Source organism: Manis pentadactyla, chromosome 8 (genome assembly GCF_030020395.1).
Source record: "Manis pentadactyla isolate mManPen7 chromosome 8, mManPen7.hap1, whole genome shotgun sequence".
Classification (NCBI taxonomy): domain Eukaryota; kingdom Metazoa; phylum Chordata; class Mammalia; order Pholidota; family Manidae; genus Manis; species Manis pentadactyla.
In genome coordinates this window covers 11,546,547-11,571,768 of record NC_080026.1, presented here as the reverse complement: position 1 = coordinate 11,571,768, position 25,222 = coordinate 11,546,547, and the positions used below count along the sequence as shown (strand labels likewise).

Genomic DNA, 25,222 nt, shown 5'->3' with positions numbered 1-25,222 from the left:
CTAAAAAACAATTGGTAACACTGAATGCTGATGAATATGTGGAGCACCTAGAACTCTCATATGTTGCAAGAATTCAAAAGAACACAGACACTCTAGAAAGCACTTTGGCAGTGGCTTATAAAGTTCAATATACACTTACCATAAAACCTAGCAATCCTACTTCTAGGTGTGTACCTTGGAGAAATAAAAACTTGTGTTAACACAAAAACCTGTACAAGAATACTTACAGTAGTTCTACACAGCAATGCCAAAAACTAAAAACAAACTCAATATCCTTCAATAGGTGAATGGATAAGTAAACTGTGGTACATTCCTTCTTGACTATTGTAATAATTGAATATTACTTAGTTATAAATAGAATGAACTACTACTGATACACTCAATGACACAGATAAATTTCAGAATCTCAGAGGCATTATGCTAAGTGAATGACAGTCTCTAAAAGGTTATATACCATGTGTTTCCATATATATGGCATTCTGAATAGTTCAATCTATAGCAGTGGAGACCAGATTAGTGGTTGCCAGATGTTAGGGGAGGGGCAAGTTTTGACTACAAAGAAGCACCACAAGAGCTTTGATGAATTCTATTCAGCGTAGTTTTAGTATAAGTGAATTTTACCCTAGTCTACTCTTTTGAATATTACTATCAAGTATAGCATATATGATGAAAGAAAATGTATGTGAGAGAGATATAGAAATAGTTTCCATGATGAATGTTGTAAGTCATCCATAATAATCATCACATTTGATTTTATTTTTGATAATATATATTTCATATTTACATTTTACATATTTATACTCCCGAATTATGCTAGATTTAATGTAATGCTAAATTTAGTTTTAATTTCCCAAATCTACTCTGAATGAGTGTTGCAGTAGGGGTGGGGTTGGGGGTGTGAGTTTAGAGTGGTGTTGAAGGTGGTAACCAGGATATTTTAAGCTAAAAGTATGGTAATGCATGTTCATGTCTGATTTTCCATAGATACCCCATCACAGCGAGTACAGTTTATTCTTGGAACTGAGGATGATGATGAGGAACATATTCCTCATGACCTTTTCACAGAACTGGATGAGATTTGCTGGCGTGAAGGTGAAGATGCTGAGTGGCGAGAAACAGCCAGGTGAGGATTTTTGTTGAAGGACAAAGGTATACTATAGAATTTTCATGCTATTAGAAAAAGAAAAAGTGATATCTAATGATGCAATTCTGCAAACATCCTTGAGTGCTGCTGATTTCTGAAATTGCTCATCTGGCCTGTGCATACCCTATAATGGGATATGGGTCAGAATGAAATCTGAAGGCAATAATTATAGTAAACAGTGATGCAAAGCCACAACAGCTGCAGTTTTAAAGATAAACAGTAGCATAACTTGTGTGTCATCAGGAAAACAATACAAATCTAAAAGTAATTTCTTTCTATCTTTTCAACTGTTGGCTTATGCCCAAACCAGTGTTATATGATAATTTGGGTGTGGGACTTTTTGAAAGGGCAAACATTATAAAAGGTTTTAGGTATAGTCCTGCATTTATGTGCTATTTGGTGAGGACAAAAGTATTTTGCAGTGTGTTTCTAGTATATGTATATTTTTAAACATGGCAGCTTTTCAAAATCATTTTTTTAAAAATTACTTTTTCTGTTGTTTGTAATTAATACTTTTATACTGTCATATAATTGATGAATTGCTATAAAAGAGTAATAGACTAAATTTTTAGGTACTTTTCATTCATTAATTTCTGTTCATTTGCTCATTTATCTAACAAACATTTATGTAGTATCTGTCATGTGCCAGGTGCAATGGATACAGAACAACAGAAGTCTTAAATCCTACCTTTAATAATCTTACAGTCTAACGTGGGATTTAGACAAAGTAGCAAATACTGTAGAGTGATTGCTGTGATACAGGTATGCACAAGGAACTGCGTGCACACCTAGGGTTCTCTTTTCCCTGCTGCTTCCCAACATTTCATGTGAATCACATGTGATCTTGTTGAAATGTCGACTCAGTGGGACTCAGGAATAGAATCTCAGATCCTGCATTTCTATTAAGCTTTGGTTTGAGCACCACATTATGAATAGCAAGGATCTGTCCTACAGGGTAAAAAAAGAGGAGATCAAGATATCTTCCATAAAGTAGGTAATTCCCGAGCTGCCTCCTGAAGGGTGAGTTGGAGTTACCTAGAAGAAAAGCAGAGGGCAGTACTCTAGGTAGAGGGAGCAGATGTACCGGGAGACATCCATCGACACGGGTTTGACAGTATTGGTAGGATATTTCTGGTCACACAGCTCTGTTAGAATTCTTTCTGTAGAACGTATATTTGTTAGTGACCCTCAGATTGCAACAGCCTTCTGAAAGCCACAGTACTCCATATTAAACCTGTGGCTGCATTTAGTCATTGCCTCTACACAGAGTTACTGTGGTATTACATGTTCAATCGTGATGATATTATGAATCATACTGGCCCAGTTAATTCTTGTTTGATATATTTTGAGTGTCTTTACAGCTCTTTCATTTAAAAAATACTAATAGTAAACAGAAGGAAATCAAAATGGCTATCACCTGGTTCATCTCTTAACATTTAAAAAATAAAACTGACTGCTAATATTTGAAATTCAAAAGGCATAGAAAGGTAAAAAAGCAAAAGTATTCCTCTACTCTTGTTCTTAGTACCTCTAGTTTCTTGTACAACTTTTCATACAAATTTTAATACCGAACTGTATGTAAATGTATGCTCTTTTTAAAATTTACATAATAAGGATTATAAACAGTGTTCATGCTTTACTTTCATCACTTAATAACATATTTGGACCATTTTCCATGTTATCAATATAGATTAATCAATCTTTTTAATGACTGAACTACATTTAATTATTGGGTGAACTTTATTTAGCCACTCTTCATAGGGATTTAGGATGTTTATTTTTTTTTTGCTATCAACATTGCTGTAGTGATTGCTTACCAGTATGTTTTGGCATTATTTTGTAGGTATTTATGTAGGGTGAATTTCAAACAGTAGAACTTATATACCAAAAAGAGCAGACTTTTTTACTTCAGTAGACATTGCAAAATTGTATTCATAAAATGTTTTAATAATTTGCACTTCCATCAAGAGTGTATGAGAGTTCTTATTTCTCCCAAATAGTTGCCACACTAAATCTTCAAACTTAACATTTTTTTTTACTGATTTTATAGAACAAATCTCATTGTTTTCATTGGTATTTCCTTAATTAGTGAGACTGAACATCTTTTTATATATTTTAATTAATCTTTTCCTTTGAGTCAATTGTTTATTTCCTTTATCTGTTTTATGTCAAATCATTCATTATTCTCCTCATTTGTCTTTTTTAATACCTTAAATTGGTGGTATGTTATTCTGTATAAATTATCTTCTTTAATGAAAAAAATTGCATATTAATTTCCTTCTAATGTTTTCTATTATAATATTTTCAAAATACAACTAAATTTTAAGTCATTTTATATGATCTGATAAATTTTAAGATTAAGAACTATCTTACTTTTTTCTTTCAACTGCATCAAAAACTAAATACTTGCAAGGTTTTCAAAAACTTAAGTTTTTGTTTTCATTTGATGACACAAAAGCAATATATGATTATGTTCCCCATCAATTAGCATTATAACTTTTGCTCTTTCATGATTAAAGAGCTGTTGATAAAGAAGTAAAGAAATACAGGCATACCTTTTTTTATTGAGCTTAGGTTTATTGCACTTCATAGATACTGTGTTTTTTACAAACTGAAGGGTTGTGTCGAGCAAGTCTATCAGCATCATTTTTCCAACAGCATTTGTTCACTTTGTGTCACATTTTGGTAACTTTTGCAATACCCTAAACTTTTAAATTATTGCTATATTTTTCATGCTGATCTGTTACCAGGGATCTTTGATGTTATTATGGTAACTGTTTGGGGGCACCGTGAACCTTGCCTGTATATGACAGAAAACTTAACTGATAAACGTGTGTGTTCTGACTGCTCTCCAGAGTGGCCTTTCCCTCAGCCGTCTCTCTCTCTTCAGACCTCCCTACTCCTGAGGCACAATAATAGTGAAATCAAACCACTTAAAAACCCTACAGTGGTCTTTAAGTGTTCAAGTGAAAGGAAGAGTCACGTCTCTCACTTTAAATCAAAAGCTGGAAATGATTAAGCTTAGCGAGGAAGGCATATGAAAGCTAAGATGGGCCAAAAGCTAGGCCTCTGACACCAGTTAGCCACAGTTCCTGAAGGAAATTGAAAGTGCTGCTCCAGTGAATACAGGAATGATAAGAAAGCAGAATAGTCTTACTACTAATATGGAGAAAGTTTTAGTGGTCTGGATAGAAGATCAAACAAGCCACTGGCATTTTCGTAAGCCAAAGTCTAATCCAGAGCAAGGCTCTACCTCTCTTCTGTTCTGCGAAGGCTGAGAAAGCAGAGGGAGTTTCAGAAGAGAAGTTGGAATCTGGTAGAGGTTGGGTCATGAGGTTTAAGGAAAGAAGTGTCTCCATAACATCAAAGTGCAGGTGAAGCAGCAAGTGCTGATGGAGAAGCTGCAGCAAGTTATGCAGAAGACCAAGCCAAGATCATTAATGAAGGCGCTGCACTAAACAACATATTTTCAGTGTAGGAAAAATAGTCTTACATTGAAAGAAGATGCCATCTAGGACTTCCAGAGCTAGACAGGCAAAGTCAATACCTGGCTTCAAAACTTCAAAGCAAAGGCTGACTCTCCTGTTAGGAGCTACTGCAGCTGGTGACATTAAGTTGAAGCCAGTGCTCATCGACCACTCTAAAAATCCTAGAGCCCTTAAGAATTATACTAACTCAACTCTTCCTATGTTCTGTAAATGGAACAACAAAGCCTGGATCACAGCACATCTGTTTACAACATGATTTACAATATTTTAAGCTCACTGTTGAGACCCTCTGCTCAGAAAAAAGATTCCTTTCAAAATATTACTGCTCTCCGACAATGCACCTGGTCACCCAGATGTTGCGGAGATGCACCATGAGATCAATGTTGTTTCCATGCCTGCTAACACAACATCCATTCTGCAGCCCATGGATTAAGGAGTAGTTTTGACTTTCAAGTCTTATTGAAGAAATATATTTCATAAAGCTGTAACTGCCACAGATAGTGATTCCTCTGATGCATCTGGGCAAAGTAAGTTGAAAATCTCTGGGAAGGATTCATCATTCTACACATCATTAAGAATATTCATGATGCATGGGAAAAGGTCAAAATGTCAACATTCACAGGAGTTTGGAAGAAGTTCATTCTAACCTTAATGGGTGCCTTTGAGGGCTTCAAGACGTCAGTGAAGGAAGTAACTGCAGAAATGATGGAAAAAGCAAGAGAGCTAGAATTAGAAGTAGAGCCTGAAGATGGGACTGAATTGCTGTAATCTCAAGATCACACTTGGACGGTTGAGGAGTTGTTTCTTATGAATGAATAAATAAAGTGGTTTCTTGAGATGGTATCTGTTCCTGATGAAGATGCTGTAAAGATTGCTGAAATGACAATAAGGGATTACATCAACTTAGTTAATAAAGCAACAAAAGGGTTTGAGAGGATTGACTCCAATTTTGAAAGAAGTTCTATGGTAAAATGCTATCGAAAAGCATCACATGCTACAGAGAACTTGTCGTGAAAGGAAGAGTCAAGTAATATGACAAACTTCATTGTTGTCTTATTTTAAGAAATTGCCAGGGGCACCTAAGCCTTCAGCAACCATTAGTATCGAGGCAAGTCCCTCCACCAGCAGAATGATTATAACTTGATGGAAACTCAGATAATGGTTAACATTCTTTAACAATAAAGTATTTTAAAATTAAGGTATGTGCACTGTTTGTTTAGATGTAATGCTATTGCATACTTAGTAGATTACAGGTGGTGTAAACATAACTTTTATATGCATTTGGGAATCCAAAAATTCATTTGACTGACTTTATTGTGGTGGTATGGAACCAAACTTGTAATATCTTTGAGGTGTGCCTGTTGGTGTTCCTGGACGACTTGAAGGAAGGTTATTTGGTAGTTGTGATGACTATACAGCTGTGTTTGGTTTGAGTCTCTTTAATTTATTGTTGAGAGCTACTTTTTGAAAGCATTTTTTAATATTATTTTCTATACTCTAATCCTACATGATAGAGCTGAGAAATAAGACTGGAATATATTTTTTGGTGGGAGTAACTCCCTTATTCTTAAGGTGGCTAGTGATTTTTCACCTTCCTGATGACATAATGATTTGTTCCTTTTAACCAGGAAGTTCCTCATAATTTGCCCATTTTCATAAAACCTAGGAAGTGGCAGAACAATACTAGAGTCTAGCTCTTTCATTATGTCATAGTTGAGCAAGTAGAGTTTTATCATGCTTTAATGGATTAGCTTGAACAACATGTTTATTCTAAACTACTAAAATGTATTACTAAACTACAAAATGCATTTTATAAGAGATTATCCAGTTAATTATTAATATTCTCTAATGTTATTAGTTAAGACCTGTGTTTTTAGCCATGCTTCTGGAACTCTATGCATGGTGCAGCTATTTCATATTCAGGGAGACATCTGATGAGCAATAAAAATAGTAACAGACATTGAAGAGGAGGGTAGATGAATTTTGGCTGAGATACAATATGTCAGAGAAGAACAGAATGTATTTAGTGAGGACGTAGAAATGTAGTGAGTTTTAAAGTGGTAAAAGTAATTTTGTTCTGGTTGCCCTAGTTCATCTAAAACAGACTAATTTAATTAATTCATAGCTCCATCTGATTTTTCAAATGCAATTTAGTTCTAATAAATCATTTGCATAACCATTTGAAACACTTTCTTCTCCTGATTAATATTCCAGGGGGAATTAATAAATTTCCTCCCTAATAGTGAAATAGAAAGGATATTTTATCAGCACATTGCACCTGTCACATATCACATCTTGAATAATTCATGCTCACTGTTGCCAAGTAAAACTTAAGCAAAGTTTTAGATTTTGAAACTAAATTTTTGAATCATAATTAGTTAATAAATGTTTGTGGAAAACAGCCGTTCACTCTTAAAAACCCAAAAAAAGAAGCCATATGACAAGGGCTAATGAAATCAACACAATTACAATGTCCTCAGTATAAATAACATGTAATGTTATTAATAGAAAAGCATGCAATGATAGCACACTGTGCAATTGTGAAGACATGCTTGACTCACTGTGCTTGCCCTTTAAAAGTGCTTCCCACAATGAGCTCAGAAGAGGCAAAGCAGGGGGTAACAGGCCTCTGATACATGGTAATGTAGAAAAGGATTATCACATCAAAACAATTTTCTTGATGCCGTGAGGCATTTGATATTCAAAATTAGTAAAGGTTTAAGTCATAAAGATTTTTAGTGCAGTGTGAGATATGAAGATATTATATGTATTGAGGACTGCTAATGTCAATAAGCACTAGGTCTGAATGTATTTCGTTTTCTCTTTCCCCTTAAAATAGGCACTTTATGATTGCATATGTTATTCTCTAATCTCTATTCTAACCACGTCCCCCCTTCATCTTCCATATCCTCAATTCTACCCAAGAAAAATTTGTTTTAAGAATTCATGACTTCCCTTAAATCTGTATTTCTGGATGATATTTTACTTCCTATTTGGATAGACTCAGACAATAACAATTCTTAGGTTAAACTGAATTAGTAGGAATAAAATAAACAGAAAGTGTTAATTTCCATGGAAAATTTTGCAGAATATTTTTATTTTTCAGACTTTTAACATGAGTATTACAGAGGACAGAATCATCAATTTAATCCTCAAAGAACTAATGAAACTCATAATTTGTGTTGTTTAGTAGAGAGAGATTCCAATATGTTAATCATGGATGAAAAGATATTCAGACACACTGAAGGAAATGAAAATAATCTCATCAGAGTTTAAATCTGCCATAGAAAATGTCATGCAATTGGCCTAAATTTTGATTTTTTTTTTTCCTTGCCCATCACATCTCATTCATGCCTGTGAGGCTCTTGTTTGCTTTGGTTTGCTATTCAAGCAAATGTCAACTGAGTTTATTTGAAAACTAGAATAAATTGCAGCACTTTAGGTCATTAACTGCAATCAGGCATTTTGCAGCTGACAGTCTAGTTAGTGACTACAAACTTTGAAACAGGATTTATTGTGTTGCCAGACCTCTTCATTTCTATCTTTGAAGTATGAAATGGAATGAAAAAGATAAAATAAAACAGGAAAGAGAAAGATATATTTGTGTGTGTGTATGATTTTTAAAATAGTCTTTTAAAAATGTTCGTTTAAATACCTCTTAAAGATTTTGGCATCATTCTGAAGTTGAGTCTTGACATTTTTAGTAACTTCATATTTGTAACTTGTGGTTTCCTTTTTATGGAAAGTATTTTACGCTTCCTCCTGTAATATTCATGAAACCTGTGAGTTATCAAACCATCCATGCACATAACTTAGATTTGGTCATCTTAACCCCCAAACTGCTTAGACCTCCATGAGACTCCATTCTTCTTTTTTAAAAGCCTAAGCCTCCAATTTGAAGGAAATTATTCTAAAGGTTGTTTTTAAAATATCTGTCAGGTAGATATGTAGACTAATGGAGCAAAATGGAGAACTAGGAAAGAGCAACCAAAGTACAGCTAACTGATTTTTGACAAACAGCAAAAGCTATTAAGTGGAGGAAGAGTTGACTTTCAGCAAATGGGACTGGCACACTAAGAGATCTAAAGGTAAAAAATATCCTCAATCTAAACTTCACAGTGTACACAAAAATCATTTACAGAAATGGTCATCTGTATCAGTTGGGATAGACTAAATTATGCTATTAAAATCCTGCAATCTCAAAGGCTTAAAATCACAAAGGATTATTTATGGCTCATGATACATGTCCATTCATAAATCAGTGGAGGCTTTGCACATCCATTCTTCATGGCTACTTAGAGACCCCGGATGATACAGCAGCATTGCTGGTGACCACATCAGGGGAAAAGAGAGCTCCAAAAAGTCTCATCCTGGCAATGAAAGACTCCAGTCTGGAAGTGACACACATAGTTTCTGCTCACAGTTCACTGTTCAAAGCCTGTCAACAGTCAACAAGTTAAAAGGGAGCCAAATAGGGTTATTCTACTCTACTAGGAAGAAAGGGAGAATTAGTTATACTTGATGAGCAGTATTATGACCATCAGATGATTTATGAAGTATTATGGTCCATAATAATGCAGTATTATGTTAAGGGCTGAAATTGTTTAGACTCATTAGTATGAAAAATTCCCAACTGTGTAGACATAAGTATTCGGTAAAATTGCCAGGATTCAAGGGATACCATCAGTGATTTGGGGCTTAAATGTAAATTTTTTCAACCTGTAAACAGGTGATAGGCATAGCTATTACCTATCTATAAACTCTTTGCAGGCACAGCTATTCTTCCTCACTTTTTGCTCCCTGAACACTGAGAACAGATCCATAGCTTTCTTGGAACGCTGCATATTAATCATTCCAAGTAGCCTGTTTGTTAAGTTGGTTTGGTTAGTCCACTGATCCTCTGATTAGTTACTGCAACATACTGGTCCTCTATTGGAGTTGGACTGCATAATGCATAAGCAGTAATATAATATACAGAGAGAATTTGAGTGATAGTGCTTTGAGAGAGGAATTAAGAGGACAAATGACTAAGGAGAAAAGGAATGAGGAAAATAGTAGGGGTGGGGAAGAAAAGACAGTTTCGCCTATGGTTCATTAGGAACAGTGGAACTAAATTGGTCATCTATTGGGATTAGAGAGCAAGTCCCTGAAGAACAAGGGTTAGAGCTTGTGCCAGAGCAGTAAAATCATTGGTTTTCCTTTATACCTTTCATTTATCCTAGAAACAGGTATTACATTTCATTTCACTCCAAAAAGATGTTGGTCTCCCATTCGGCACCACGATATGAAGGGTCTGCTTTCCTCATCCCTGGAAGGCCCGGGGAATGGGGGCTGAGCTCAGTTCTCACAGGTTTAGTGCCTTGGAAACAACTGCTCTCACTAGATTTTATCCAGACATGCCTAACAAGTATTTTTCCTGTAGAATAGGTAAGTTGTACTAGCCGCCCTAAAAACCAGAGCAGTTATCAGGATACTCAAAATAATTAGTTTTAAGACCTCCTGTTAAAGAAAAAATGAACATGATTTCATTTTCTCTTGAATATTTTTCAATTTCAATTAGTTTTCCATGAAGCCTAATTCTCTTTACTAATTCTACAAAGCAGATTCACTGTGGCCACTGCTTTAAGATTTGTATTAAAATTTTTTTTTCAGAGCTAGACTAATGCAAATAACATATGTTTCTCTTTGTTTTCAATGACAAAAAGATTGCTTATTAAATGGGATGAAAGTGAAATAAGCCAAATGACTTGGGTTAACTTTTACTTACTTCTAACACCCACAAAACCAAGAAACAATATGAATATTTTTCTATGTCTACCTTTTGTTATTGGGATAAAGGATTGTTCTCATGCAACCAAATATCCAGTGTGCTCATAATGTGCGTTTGTTTAGGTGGTTGAAGTTTGAAGAAGATGTGGAAGACGGAGGAGAAAGATGGAGCAAGCCTTATGTGGCTACTCTTTCACTGCACAGCTTGTTTGAGTTAAGAAGTTGTATTCTGAATGGGACTGTGTTGCTGGACATGCATGCCAACACTTTAGAAGAAATTGCAGGTATATCTTATTTTCTCAGTCTCTTTTTTCTCACTTCTTTTTTTCTTCACTCATAGGTACAGCTGATTTTTGCTATTCCCTTTTCCTTATAACTCTCTATCTGTGTGACCTTTAGAAAATGAATTCACATGATTAGCATAAATGACCTTAAAAATGGTTTTCTTCTCCTCCCTTATTTAATATAAAAGAAATTGATTCTCAGAGAAATATGGCCTACCTTGTCAGTGGCAACTCTAGAGTAAGAACCTAGATATCCTGCTCCCACTTAGTATTTAGTGGTTTGCGCTGTCATATTTAATTAAATCACCACCATGAGATAATTGAAGGGAAAACCCATAAAGCTTGAAATTTATTTTTTTCAATATTCAAATATATGAAATAACCAAATTAAAAAATTTCAGTGAAAAGGAAAAATAATTCAGTTTAGAACTAAACAGAAAATGCTCTTCATAGTTGCTCTTCATAACTGGTCTGTATCTTTCTATCTCAAAAGTAACCCAATTTGGGTGTCCCATTTTTAGTGTACAGAAGTTTGTAAAAATGCCATTCAGAAGAGGTCAGTAGTTTAGACATAATATCACATAGAAATATATGATTAGAAATACTTGTCTGATCATTATTACCATAGATTCCTTTTCAATCACTAATGAAAAGAGATCCTTTCTTTTTCTTTGAGTAATTTCAGTTTCACTTATTAACCCAAAGGTATTTATTTCTCCCTTAATAAAACTGTTAACACATTTTCTCCCATAGCTTGTAATCATTTTCTTATTGTGTTACTATTATTTTTACTTAGTGACAATTGAGTTATATTACTATTAAGTGTGTAATAAAAAGTATGCTTTTCATTTTAAGACTTCTAACTTAGTGTTTTCACATCTATTACTGTATTTTTTTATCATAGCAACCTTATGAGGTACGGAGGAGGCTATTTCCCCTATTTTAAGAACTGATAAACAAAAAGTGACAATACTTGCAGAGATGGGAATCATTTCTTTTGATTAACCTATAATCATAGATTTTGTTTTTTTCTATTTCATGATAATTTGTGATGATAGCAATTAATGATAAGACCTAAACCTTTTTCTTCACTTCTTATTTATATGTTTCTATATGTTACACAGTTACTAACATCACTAGTTTCAGTTTTCTAACAATATAATAGTGTATCTCAGGGCTCTAAACCCTAGTACTTTGTGAAGACACAGGCTTTGCAGCATTAATGTTTTCTAGATATTTCCTAGTAGAAGAATATGACTCAGATATTGTTTTAGAATGATGAAAGGCTTTTATATCAGTGTTCTGATATGTTTTTAATAGACTCTTAGATAATTCTTTAAAGAGATTTTTATAGACTTAGCAGGAGAAAATCCCATTTGTATCTGGCAGGGCTGTCAAGAATTTCTGGTATAATTAAAATAGGATTTTCTTTTGGATAAAGTTAATTTAAAAATGTCTATTTCCCAATGTTTCATGGAACTCAGAATAAATTTGAACTTCTTCCTTCGAACTATTACTTAACCTTTTCAAATCCAGAATTCTCCAGGTACATTTTCTTACCATGACTTATTCTGATATGGGGATTAATTGTATTGAAAATGCATTTTAATTATATTTACATGAATTATAGGCAATTTTATGGGCTATGTTAATCTTGAAATTCATCACTATAAAGATTAATAATAAAAATATTCTCTCTGCAGTGTGTATACCTTAACCTAATTCTGTCTATAAGAGTAAGAAATTAAAACTAAACCAAAGTTAGTTCCGTGGACAGATTATCATAGCTCTCCATTCATTAAAACAATTTTTGTTGTTAAAAATCTTTCCCCAAAGGAAAACTGCATAGTTTACTCCACTGAATGCAATCTTCAGATTAGGGAGTAAAGGAATAGCCATATATTTTTTAACATGCCTATCCTATTACCATCTTTGGTCTGAAAAGTAAGTATTCTTATGGTAATATACATTTTAAGCACATACACTCTTTCTAATGCTGTCAACCAATCTGTAGAATTTAGACGTCTTCCATTCCCCATTCCTCTCCCAGCATCTTTTAAAGTTAAGACAATGAATGGGTTCTTAAGGTAAAACATTTATAAGATAATCCTTAAGTAGATAGAGATTTACACAGAACCTGTAAAACCTGGGTCTCTAGATGCTTTCATTCAGCAGGCAATATGGATTGATGATGACAAAATCCCTGCCTAATTAGAATTAATTTTTTAAAAATATTCTGAGGCCTTTTTACAAAATAGTACTAGTTTTCCCCAGAGCCTGCTTAGTGCTGGAAGAGTGTGACCTATTTATCCTTCTCTTTCTTCCTGCTTCTCTTACCATCCAGATCCCGGCATCGGGCTTTGGCAGGCTAGACTGTGTTATTTAGGCATCAGCTTGCTGAGATTGTAGCACGTGACTCTGGGCTCAAAGCCATTAGGGTCCATTATCCTTTCCTACTTTTGAAGGCTAATACTAATACATAATAGAGTGGCGAAGAGAACAATGTCAGAGATTAGCCAGTCAGACTCCTTTTGGTACTTAAATCTCACCTCAGTATGTTACATTCTTAAGATAAATGATTAACTTTCCCAGTTCATTAAGATGTTATTGCTGCAGGAATACCAAAGAAGAGTCTGCTGTGTATTTCTGTGTGACTAATGAGCAATTGAGGGTTTTTTTTTCTATTTACTCTTTCATACAAAACTGTTTCCAGTAAAGAACTTATCTCTGAAAAACTGTAAAACTAGTGACTTTTGAGTTTTTGTAGTGTTCAAAACTGGAAAGATTGTGCTTTGGTAGGAATTAAAAATCATAACCTGTGCAAGGGGATTATTATATGATTTTGATTCCGGTTAGAATATTGAACTGGGGATACATCATGGCTTACAGATGAAACTCCATGCAGTGGTGTCCTTTTGGTGTTTTAATGACCTACTTTACAATTCCCATTATGAAATATGTAGTACATATTTTATATACATTTTTCCATCATAACAAGGTTTCAGTGTAAAGTCATGTTATGTTGTGTAAAGTCGCAATATATCATTTCCTTATTTCAAATTAATTCAGGGATATTATAATTACTGATCTCCAAAGAAGAGAAACACAGATTTAAATGTTCTGTACTATTACAAATTTTTGGAATTAAAAGGTAGTTTGCAGGTAATTATAGTGGACACTATGGCTGATTCCTAATCATGCATTCCATCTCTTTCCATTGTAAACAGCAAAGTGATACAGCAAAGGTTGGTAGATTATACTCTATGTGCAAATTTGGCCCACTGCCTGATTTTATCAGTTTTAAGAGCTCAGAATGGTTATTACATTTTACATGACTGCAAAGATAATGAAAAGGTTAATATTTTGTGACATGAAATTCAAAGTTCAGTGTCCATCAAAAAGTTTTATCAAAAAGTAACTATTCTCATTTATTTATACATTGTCTATGGCTACTCTCATTCTATAAAGGCTGAGTTGAGAAGTTGTTACAGAGATTGTATCACCCAGAAAGCCTAAAATATTCATTATCTGTCCCATTACAGAAAAAATTTCTGGTTTAGAAAACTGCCTCCAGGGCAAATATGGATTTTGATTAGTCTAAGCCCGTCTTGGGAGGCCTATCTCCTTTACCAGTGATTGGCTCAGCATAGGTAGGACTATGTCAATTATACTTGGGAGAATTTTTATTGGGCAGGGAAAAAAAAGTCACAAAAAGGCAAAACTTCTATAGATGTGAATGAAGATATGTATTTCCTCCTTATGACTATAAGAAAAATTAGCCTCAGGTTAAAGCTCACCTAGAGAAGGGGAAATGGATAGAATAACAGAGAAATGGAATTAAATCCAGCCTAACTTCAGTATTTCCATTATGTGAACCAATGAAATTCATCCTTTTAGATATTTGATTTGGGTGTTTTTGTTTTAAAAAATTTTTATTGAAGTATAAATGATATACGGTATTACATTAGCTTCAGGTATATAACACAGTGATTCCATATTTGTATACATTTGTTCAACATAACAAATCTAGCTACCATCTTCACCAAAGTTAAAAAAATATTATTGCCTACATTACCCATGCTGTACATTACAACCCCATGACTTATTTATTTTATAACTGGAAGTTTGTACTTCTTAATCCCCTTCACCCATTTCACCCACACTCCAACCACTTCTCCTTGGCAAATATCAATCTGTTCTCTGTATCTATGAATCTGGTATTGTTTTGTTTGATAGATTCCACATATTAATAGAAATCATATTGTATTTGTTTATTTCTGTCTGACTTATTTCATTTAGCATAATAAATTCCAGGTATATCCATGTTGTTGTAAATGGCAAGATTTAATTCTTCTTTTTATGACTGAGTAGTATTGTGATCTATTTCTATATCTACATCTGTATCTATATCTATGTATGTCTCCCATATGTGTATATGTGTATATCTATATACATATGCACATATCTCCCATATCTTCTTTATCCATTCATCTGTTGATGAACACTTAGGTTGCTTTCATGTCTTGGCTATTGTAAATAATGCTGCAATAAACATAGGGATGCATGTATCATTTCAAATTAGTGTTTTCATTTTCTTTGGAGAAATATCCAAATGAAGAATATCCAGATTGAATAATAGTTCTGTTTTTATTTTGAAGAACCTCCATACTGTTTTCAACAATGGCTTCACCAATTTACACACCCACCAAGTGTACAAGGGTTTCATTTTCTCTACACCCTGTCAACACTTTTTATTTCTTGTCTTTTTGATAGTAGACATTCTGACAGGTTGAGGTGATATCTCATGTGGTAAGTGATGTTGAACATCTTTTCATGTGCCTATTGGCCATCTTTGGAAATACTGGTCTTCTTTGGAAAAACGTCTGTTCAGATTTGTCCATTTCTTATTTGGATTATTTGTATTTTTGCTATTGAGTTGAATGAGATCTTTATGTATTTTGGATATTAGCTCCTTATAAGATGTATGATTTGTAAAATTTTCTTCTATTCATTGGGTTGCTTTTTTCTTTTGTTGATAATTTCCTGTGCTATACAGAAGCTTTATAGTTTGATGTAGCCCCAATTGTTTATTTTTGCCTTTATTGCCCTTGCTCTGGAGAAAGGTCCAAGAAGATATTGTGGAGACTGACATCAAGGAGCTAACTCTCTCTGTTTTCTTCTGGGAGTTTTGTGGCTTCTGGTCTTATATTTAAATATTTAACTATTTTGAGTTAATTTTCATATATGGTGTAATATAATGGTCAAGTTTTCTTTTGCATGTAGCTGTCCAGTTTTCCCAGAACCATTTTATAGAAGATACTGTACTTTCCTCATTGTACATTCTTGCTTCTTTTTATCGGAGATTAATCAGCCATATATACGTGTATTTGTTTCTGGGCTCTCTATTCTGTTCCATTGATCTATGTGTCTGTTTTGTGTCAGTACCATACTGTTTTGATTACTACAGTTCTGTAGTATGGTTTGAAAGCAGAGACCATGATACCACCACTGTGTTCTTTCTCAAGATTACTTTGACTATTTGGAGTCTTTTGTAGTTCCATACTTATTAATGGATTACTTGTTCCAGTTCTGTAAAAAAGTGCCATTGGTATTTTGACAGAGATTGCATTGAATCTGTGGACTGCTCTGGCAGTATGAACATTTTAACAGTATTAATTCTTATAAGCCATGAACATGGTAAGTCTTTCTATTTATTTGTATCTTCTTTAATCAATATCTCAAACTTTTTAAATTACAGGTCTTTCACCTCCTTGGTTAAATTTATTCCTGGTATTTTATTCTTTTTGATGTAATTGTGAGTGGGACTTTTTTTCTTGATTTCTCTTTTATTTGTAGATAATTATTTTTTTATTGAAGGGTAGTTGACACATGGTATTACATTACATTAGTTTCAGGTGTACAACATAGTGATACAACATTTATATACATGACAATTCTAGGTACCAGCTATCACCATACCAAGCTGTTACAATATCTTGACTATATTCATTACATCCTGGTTACTTATTATTTTACCATTGGAAGTGTATACTTTTTTTTTTTTTTTTTTTTTTTTGTGAGGGCATCTCTCATATTTATTGATCAAATGGTTGTTAACAACAATAAAATTCTGTATAGGGGACTCAATGCTCAATGCACAATCATTAATCCACCCCAAGCCAAATTTTCATCAGTCTCCAATCTTCTGAAGCATAATGAACAAGTTCTTACATGGAGAACAAATTCTTACATATTGAATAAGTTACATGATGAGCAGTACAAGGGCAGTCATCACAGAAACTTTTGGTTTTGCTCATGCATTATGAACTATAAACAGTTCAAATATGAATACTCATTTGGTGTTTATACTTGATTTATATGTGGATACCACATTTCTCTCTTTATTATTATTATTTTTAATAAAATGCTGAAGTGGTAGGTAGATACAAGATAAAGTTTAGTGTTGTAAGAGAGCAAATGTAGATGATCAGGTGTGTGCCTGTAGACTATGTGTTAATCCAAGCTAGACAAGGGCAATAAAACATCCACGTATACAGAAGATTTCTCTCAGAACAGGGGGGGCGAGGTTCTAAGCCTCACCTCTGTTGATCCCCAATTTCTCACCTGATGGCCCCCCTGCGACTGTGCCTGTCTTAGGTTGTTCCTCCCTTGAGGAATCTTACCCGTCTCTGGCTAACCAGCCATCTTCTGGGGTCTTTATTCTAGGAAGGGTTGTCTTTGTTATATTTTCATAGATATATGTGGTTGCTTCCAATTCTTGACTATTGTAAATAGTGCTGCGATAAACATAGGGGTGCATCTGTCTTTCTCAAACTTGACTGCTGCGTTCTTAGCGTAAATTCCTAGGAGTGGAATTCCTGGGTCAAATGGTAAGTCTGTTTTGAGCATTTTGATGTACCTCCATACTGCTTTCCACAATGGTTGAACTAATTTACATTCCCACCAGCAGTGTAGGAGGGTTCCCCTTTCTCCACAGCCTCGCCAACATTTGTTGTTGTTTGTCTTTTGGATGGCAGCCATCCTTACTGGTGTGAGGTGATACCTCATTGTAGTTTTAATTTGCATTTCTCTGATAATTAGCGATGTGGAACATCTTTTCATGTGTCTGTTGGCCATCTGTATTTCTTTTTTGGAGAACTGTCTGTTCAGTTCCTCTGCCCATTTTTTACTTGGGTTATTTGTTTTTTCTTTGTTGAGGCGTGTGAGCTCTTTATATATGCTGGACGTCAAGCCTTTATCAGATGTGTCATTTTCAAATACATTCTCCCATACTGTAGGGTTCCTTTTTGTTCTATTGATGGTGTCTTTTGCTGTACAGAAGCTTTTCAGCTTGATATAGCCCCACTTGTTCATTTTTGCTGTTGTTTTCCTTGCCCGGGGAGATATGTTCAAGAAGAGGTCACTCATGTTTATGTCTAAGAGGTTTTTGCCTATGTTTTCTTCCAAGAGTTTAATGGTTTCATGACTTACATTCAGGTCTTTGATCCATTTTGAGTTTTCTTTAGTATATGGGGTTAGACAGTGATCCAGTTTCATTCTCCTACATGTAGCTGTCCAGTTTTGCCAGCACCATCTGTTGAAGAGACTGTCATTTTGCCATTGTATGTCCATGGCTCCTTTATCAAATATTAATTGACCATATATGTTTGGGTTAATGTCTGGATTCTCTAGTCTGTTCCACTGGTCTGTGGCTCTGTTCTTGTGCCAGTACCAAATTGTCTTGATTACTATGGCTTTATAGTAGAGCTTGAAGTTAGGGAGTGAGATCCCACCTACTTTATTCTTCTTTCGCAGGATTTCTTTGGCTATTCAGAGTCTTTGGTGTTTCCATATGAATTTTTGAATTATTTGTTCCAGTTCATTGAAGAATGTTGCTGGTAGTTTCATAGGGATTGCATCAAATCTGTATATTGCTTTGGACAGGATGGCCATTTTGACGATATTAATTCTTCCTAGCCACGAGCATGGGATGAGTTTCCATCTGTTAGTGTCCCCTTTAATTTCTCTTATGAGTGACTTGTAGTTTTCAGAGTATAAGTCTTTCACTTCTTTGGTTAGGTTTATTCCTAGGTATTTTATTTTATTTTTGATGCAATTGTGAATGGAGTTGTTTTCCTGATTTCTCTTTCTGTTGGTTCATTGTTAGTGTATAGGAAAGCCACAGATTTCTGTGTGTTGATTATGTATCCTGCAACTTTGCTGTATTCCGATATCAGTTCTAGTAGTTTTGGGGTAGAGCCTTTAGGGTTTTTTATGTACAATATCACGTCACCTGCAAATAGTGACAGTTTAACTTCTTCTTTACCAATCTGGATTCCTTGTATTTTTCTGTTTTGTCTGATTGCCGTGGCTAGGACCTCCAGTACTATGTTAAATAACAGTGGGGAGAGTGGGCATCCCTGTCTTGTTCCCGATCTCAGAGGAAATGCTTTCAGCCTCTCGCTGTTCAATATGATGTTGGCTGTGGGTTTATCATATATGGCCTTTATTATGTTGAGGTACTTGCCCTCTATGCCCATTTTGTTGAGAGTTTTTATCATGAATGGATGTTGAATTTTGTCGAATGCTTTTTCAGCATCTATGGAGATGATCATGTGGTTTTTGTCCTTCTTTTTGTTGATGTGGTGGATGATGTTGATGGACTTTCGAATGTTGTACCATCCTTGCATCCCTGGGATGAATCCCACTTGGTCATGGTGTACGATCCTTTTGATGTATTTTTGAATTCGGTTTGCTAATATTTTACTGAGTATTTTTGCATCTACGTTCACCAGGGATATTGGTCTGTAGTTTTCTTTTTTGGTGGGGTCTTTGCCTGGTTTTGGTATTAGGGTGATGTTACCTTCATAGAATGAGTTTGGCAGTATTCCCTCCTCCTCTATTTTTTGGAAAACTTTAAGGAGAATGGGTATTATGTCTTCCCTGTATGTCTGATAAAATTCCGAGGTAAATCCATCTGGCCCGGGGGTTTTGTTCTTTGGTAGTTTTTTGATTACCGCCTCAATTTTGTTGCTGGTAATTGGTCTGTTTAGATTTTCTGTTTCTTTCTGGGTCAGTCTTGGAAGGTTGTATTTTTCTAGGAAGTTGTCCATTTCTCCTAGGTTTCCCAGCCTGTTAGCATATAGGTTTTCATAGTATTCTCTAATAATTCTTTGTATTTCTGTGGGGTCCATTGTGATTTTTCCTTTCTCGTTTCTGATACTGTTGATTTGTGTTGACTCTCTTTTCCTTTTAATAAGTCTGGCTAGAGGCTTATCTATTTTGTTTATTTTCTCGAAGAACCAGCTCTTGGTTTCATTGATTTTTGCTATTGTTTTATTCTTCTCACTTTTATTTATTTCTTCTCTGATCTTTATTATGTCCCTCCTTCTGCTGACCTTAGGCCTCATTTGTTCTTCTTTTTCCAATTTCGATAATTGTGACATTAGATCATTCATTTGGGATTGTTCTCCCTTTTTAAAATATGCTTGGATTGCTATATACTTTCCTCTTAAGACTGCTTTTGCTGCGTCCCACAGAAGTTGGTGCTTAGTGTTGTTGTTGTCATTTGTTTCCATATATTGCTGGATCTCCATTTTGATTTGGTCATTGATCCATTGATTATTTAGGAACGTGTTGTTAAGCGTCCATGAGTTTGTGAGCCTCTTTGCTTTATTTGTACAGTTTATTTCTAGTTTTATGCCTTTGTGGTCTGAAAAGTTGGTTGGTAGGATTTCAATCTTTTGGAATTTTCTGAGGCTCTTTTTGTGGCCTAGTATGTGGTCTATTCTGGAGAATGTTCCATGTGCACTTGAGAAGAATGTTTTGGATGCTTTTGGATGTAGAGTTCTATAGATGTCTATTAGGTCCATCTGCTCTACTGTGTTGTTCAGTGCTTCCGTGTCCTTACTTATTTTCTGCCCAGTGGATCTATCCTTTGGGGTGAGTGGTGTGTTGAAGTCTCCCAGAATGAATGCATTGCAGTCTATTTCCCCCTTTAGTTCTGTTAGTATTTGTTTCACATATGCTGGTGCTCCTGTGTTGGGTGCATATATATTTAGAATGGTTATATCCTCTTGTTTGACTGAGCCCTTTATCATTATGTAGTGTCCTTCTTTATCTCTTGTTACTTTCTTTGTTGTGAAGTTTATTTTGTCTGATATTAGTACTGCAACCCCTGCTTTCTTCTCGCTGTTGTTTGCTTGAAATATGTTTTTCCATCCCTTGACTTTTAGTCTGTACATGTCTTTGGGTTTGAGGTGAGTTTCTTGTAAGCAGCGTATAGATGGATCTTGCTTTTTTATCCATTCTATTACTCTATGTCTTTTGATTGGTGCATTCAGCCCATTAACATTTAGGGTGACTATTGAAAGATATGTACTTATTGCCATTGCAGGCTTTAAATTTGTGGTTACCAAAGGTTCAAGGTTAGCCTCTTTAGTATCTTACTGCCTAACTTAGCTCGCTTATTGAGCTGTTATATACACTGTCTGGAGATTCTTTTCTTCTCTCCCTTCTTATTCCTCCTCCTCGATTCTTCATATGTTGGGTGTTTTGTGCTGTGCTCTTTCTAGGAGTGCTCCCATCTATAGCAATCCCTGTAGGATGCCCTGTAGAGGTGGTTTGTGGGAGGCAAATTCCCTCAACTTTTGCTTGTCTGGGAATTGTTTAATCCCACCGTCATATTTGAATGATAGTCGTGCTGGATACAGTATCCTTGGTTCAAGGCCCTTCTGTTTCATTGTATTAAATATATCATGCCATTCTCTTCTGGGCTGTAGGGTTTCTGTCGAGAAGTATGATGTTAGCCTGATGGGTTTTCCTTTATAGGTGACCTTTTTCTCTCTAGCTGCCTTTAAAACTCTTTCTTTGTCCTTGATCTTTGCCATTTTAATTATTATGTGTCTTGGTGTTGTCCTCCTTGGATCCTTTCTGTTGGGGGTTCTGTGTATTTCCGTGGTCTGTTCGATTATTTCCTCCCCCAGTTTGGGGAAGTTTTCAGCAATTATTTCTTCTAAGATACTTTCCATCTCTTTTCCTCTCTCTTCTTCTTCTGGAACCCCTATAATATGGATATTGTTCCTTTTGGATTGGCCACACAGTTCTCTTAACATTGTTTCATTCCTGGAGATCCTTTTATTTCTCTCTATGTCAGCTTCTATGCGCTCCTGTTCTCTGGTTTCAGTTCCATCAATGGCCTCTTGCATTCTATCCATTCTGCTTATAAACCCTTCCAGAGTTTGTTTCATTTCTGCAATCTCCTTTCTGGCATCTGTGATCTCCCTCCGGACTTCATCCCATTTCTCTTGCGTATTTCTCTGCATCTCTGTCAGCATGTTTATGATTCTTATTTTGAATTCTTTTTCAGGAAGACTGGTTAGATCTGTCTCCTTCTCTGGTGTTGTCTCTGTGATCTTTGTCTGCCTGTAGCTTTGCCTTTTCATGGTGATAGGAATAGTTTGCAGAGCTGGGACGAGTGACGGCTGGAAGAACTTCCCTTCTTGTTGGTTTGTGGCCCTCCTCTCCTGGGAGAACAGCGACCTCTAGTGGCTTGTGCTGGGTGTCTGCACGCAGACAGGGTTTCTGCTTCCTGCCGGGCTGCTATGGAGTTTATCTCCGCTTTTGCTGTGGGTTTGGCCTGGTCCGGGCCTCTGCTCCAAAGTGGTGGTGTCGCGTTGGAGGGGGAGTGGCCTGGAGGCTATTTATCTCCGTAAGGGGCCTCCCTGCTCCCTGCAGCCCAGGGGTTAGGGTGCCCGGAGATCCCCTGATTCCCTACCTCTGGATTAAGTGTCCCACCCTGCCCCTTTAAGACTTCCAAAAAGCACCCGCAAAACAAAACAACGACCACAAAAAAAAAAAAAATTTAAATTAAGAAAAAAAGTGGCCGCTCGTTTTTCTTTATTCTCCGGCGCCAGCCTCAGGCATCTGCTCACCGGTGTTGCTGCCCTGTTTCCCTAGTATTGGGGTCCCTATCCCTTTAAGACTTCCAAAAAGCGCTTGCCAGAACAAAATAGCAAAAAAAAAAAAAAAAAAATGGTCGCGCGCTTTTCTGGTGTCCTCTGGCTCCAGGCCACCGGTGCCCGCTCACTGTTCTTGCTGCCCTGTTCCCCCAGTATCCAGGGCCCCCTGGGCACGCACTGTGTCTGCACTCTGGCCCGGATGGCTGGGGCTGGGTGTTCGGCAGTCCTGGGCTCCGTCTCCCTCCCGCTCTGCCTATTCTTCTCCCGCCAGGAGCTGGGGGGATGGGCACTCAGCTCCTGCCAGGCCGGGGCTTGTATCTTACCCCCTTCGCGAGGTGCTGGGTTCTCTCAGGTGCGGATGTGGTCTGGATATTGTCCTGTGTCCTCTGGTCTTTATTCTAGCAAGGGTTGTCTTTGTTATACTTTCATAGATATATGTGGTTTTGGGAGGAGATTTCTGCAGCTCTACTCACGCCGCCATCTTCCTCTCTTTCTCCTCTGTTGAACTTTTATGCCTTGATTTCTTTTTCTGATAGTTTCCTGTTAGTGTATAGAAATGCAACCATTTTTGTATATTAATATTGTATCCTGTAAGTTTATGAATTCATTTATTAGTTTTAACAGCTTTTTGGTGGAGTTGTTAAGGTTTTCTATATATGATTTTATGTCATCTACAAATAGTGAACAGTTTTACTTCTTCCTTTCCAATTTGGATACCTTTTATTTATTTTTCTTCCCTAATTCCTGTGGCTAGAGCTTCCATTACTATGTTGAATGAAAGTGGCAAGATTAGGCATCTTTCTATTGTTTCTGATGTTAAAGGAAAACTTTCAGCTTTTGACTAACATTGAACATGGTGTTAGCTGTGCATTTGCCAAATGTGGCCTTTATTATGTTGAGGTACATTCCCTCTATACCCACTCTGTTAAGAGTTTTTATTGTATATGAGTGTTGAATGTTAAATGCTTTTTCTGCATCCATTGAGATTATCGTATGGTTTTTATTATTCTTTCTGTTAATGTGGTGTATCACACTGATTGACTTGTGAATACTGCACTATCCCTGAATCCCTGGAATAAATCCCACTTGATTGTGGTGTATGATCCTTTCAACGTATTGTTCAATTTAGTTAGGTTATATCTTGTGGAGGATTTTTGCATCTATATTCATCAGAGGTATTAGACTATAGTTTTCTTTTATAGTAGCATATTTGTCTGGTATCAGGGTAATTCTGACTTCTTAAAATGAGCCTGAAAGTGTTCTTTCCTCTTCCATTTTTTTGGAAGAGTTTGAGAAGGACAGGTGTTAAATCTTTGATTGGTAGAATTCACTAGTGAAGCTAGATGATCCTGGACTTTTATCAGTGTTTTGACTCCCACTACTCTTTACTAGTAAGTGGCCTATTCAGATTTCTTTCTTCATGATTTAGTCTTTGAAGATTGTGTGCATCTAGGAATGTATCCATTTCTTCTAAGTTGTCTAATTTGTTGGCATATAATTGTTTTGTCAACTCTTTGATCCTTTGTTTTTCTGTAGTATCAGTTGGAACTCTCTTTCATTTCTTATTTGATTCACTTCAGCCCTTTCTCTTTTTTTCTTTTTGAGTCTGGCTAAACGTTTATCGATTTTATCTCTTCAAAGAACCAACTCTTAGTTTCACTGATTTTTTTTTGTTTTTATTTGATTTATTCCACTCTGGTTTTTATTTCCTTTCTTTTCTAACTTTGGGCTTTGTTTTTTGTTCTTCTAGTTTCTTTAGTGTAAAGTATGATTGTTTATTCGAGGTTTTTCTTGTTTCTTGAGGTAAGCCTGTATCACTACAAACTTCCCTCTTCAGACTATCTTTGTTGTACCTCATAGATTTTGGAATGTTGTCTTTCCATTTTCATTTGTCTCAAGGTATTTTTTGCTTTCCCCATTGGTTGTTTGGTAGCACATTGTTAGAAACCATGTGTTTTTGGTTTTTCCAATTTTATTCTTGTAATTCATTTTTAGTTTCTTACCACATGGTCAGAAAAAATGCTTGATATAATTTCAATCTACCTAAATTTATTGACTTGATTTGTGGTCTAGCATTTGCTCTATTCTGGAGAATGGTCTATTTGCACTTAAAAAAATGTGTATTCTGCTGCTTTTTGGTGGAATATTCTGTAAGTTTATTTGGTCTAATATGTCACTTAAAGCCAATGTTTTCTTATTGTTTTTCTGTCTGGATCATCTATCCATTGATGTAAGTGGGGTGTTAAAAATCACCTGATATTGTGTTGCTGTCAATTTCTCCCTTAGTGTCTGTTAATATTTGTTCTATATTTTTGTTTCATATATTTTGTTTTTTATATTTAGATGCTCCAATGTTGGATGCATAAATATTTACAAATGTTATATCCTCTTAGATTGACCTCTTTTTCATTATATAATACCGTTCATTTTTTTGTTATAGACTTTGTCTTGAAGTCTATTTTGTCTGATACAAATATTGCTAACCCAGCAAGGACCCATAACCTACTTAATGGAAATTGCAAAGAAATTCCTGTTCTGGGAAATATTTACTGAGGGCCTCAATATTCCAATCAGTGC

The 25,222-nt window shown here is 35.6% G+C and overlaps 1 protein-coding gene across 6 annotated transcripts in view; it reads left to right on the top strand.

The window, feature by feature from the left end:
* The window catches only part of SLC4A10 (solute carrier family 4 member 10), a 268,072-nt gene that overhangs the window by 139,931 nt on the left and 102,919 nt on the right, over positions 1 to 25,222 (top strand). For all 6 annotated transcript variants that reach the window (XM_036884247.2, XM_036884246.2, XM_036884250.2 and 3 more), the window contains exons 4-5: positions 985 to 1,123; positions 10,525 to 10,685. In XM_036884247.2, the coding sequence (XP_036740142.1) occupies positions 985 to 1,123; positions 10,525 to 10,685 (300 nt within the window). The remainder of the gene's footprint in view (positions 1 to 984; positions 1,124 to 10,524; positions 10,686 to 25,222) is intronic.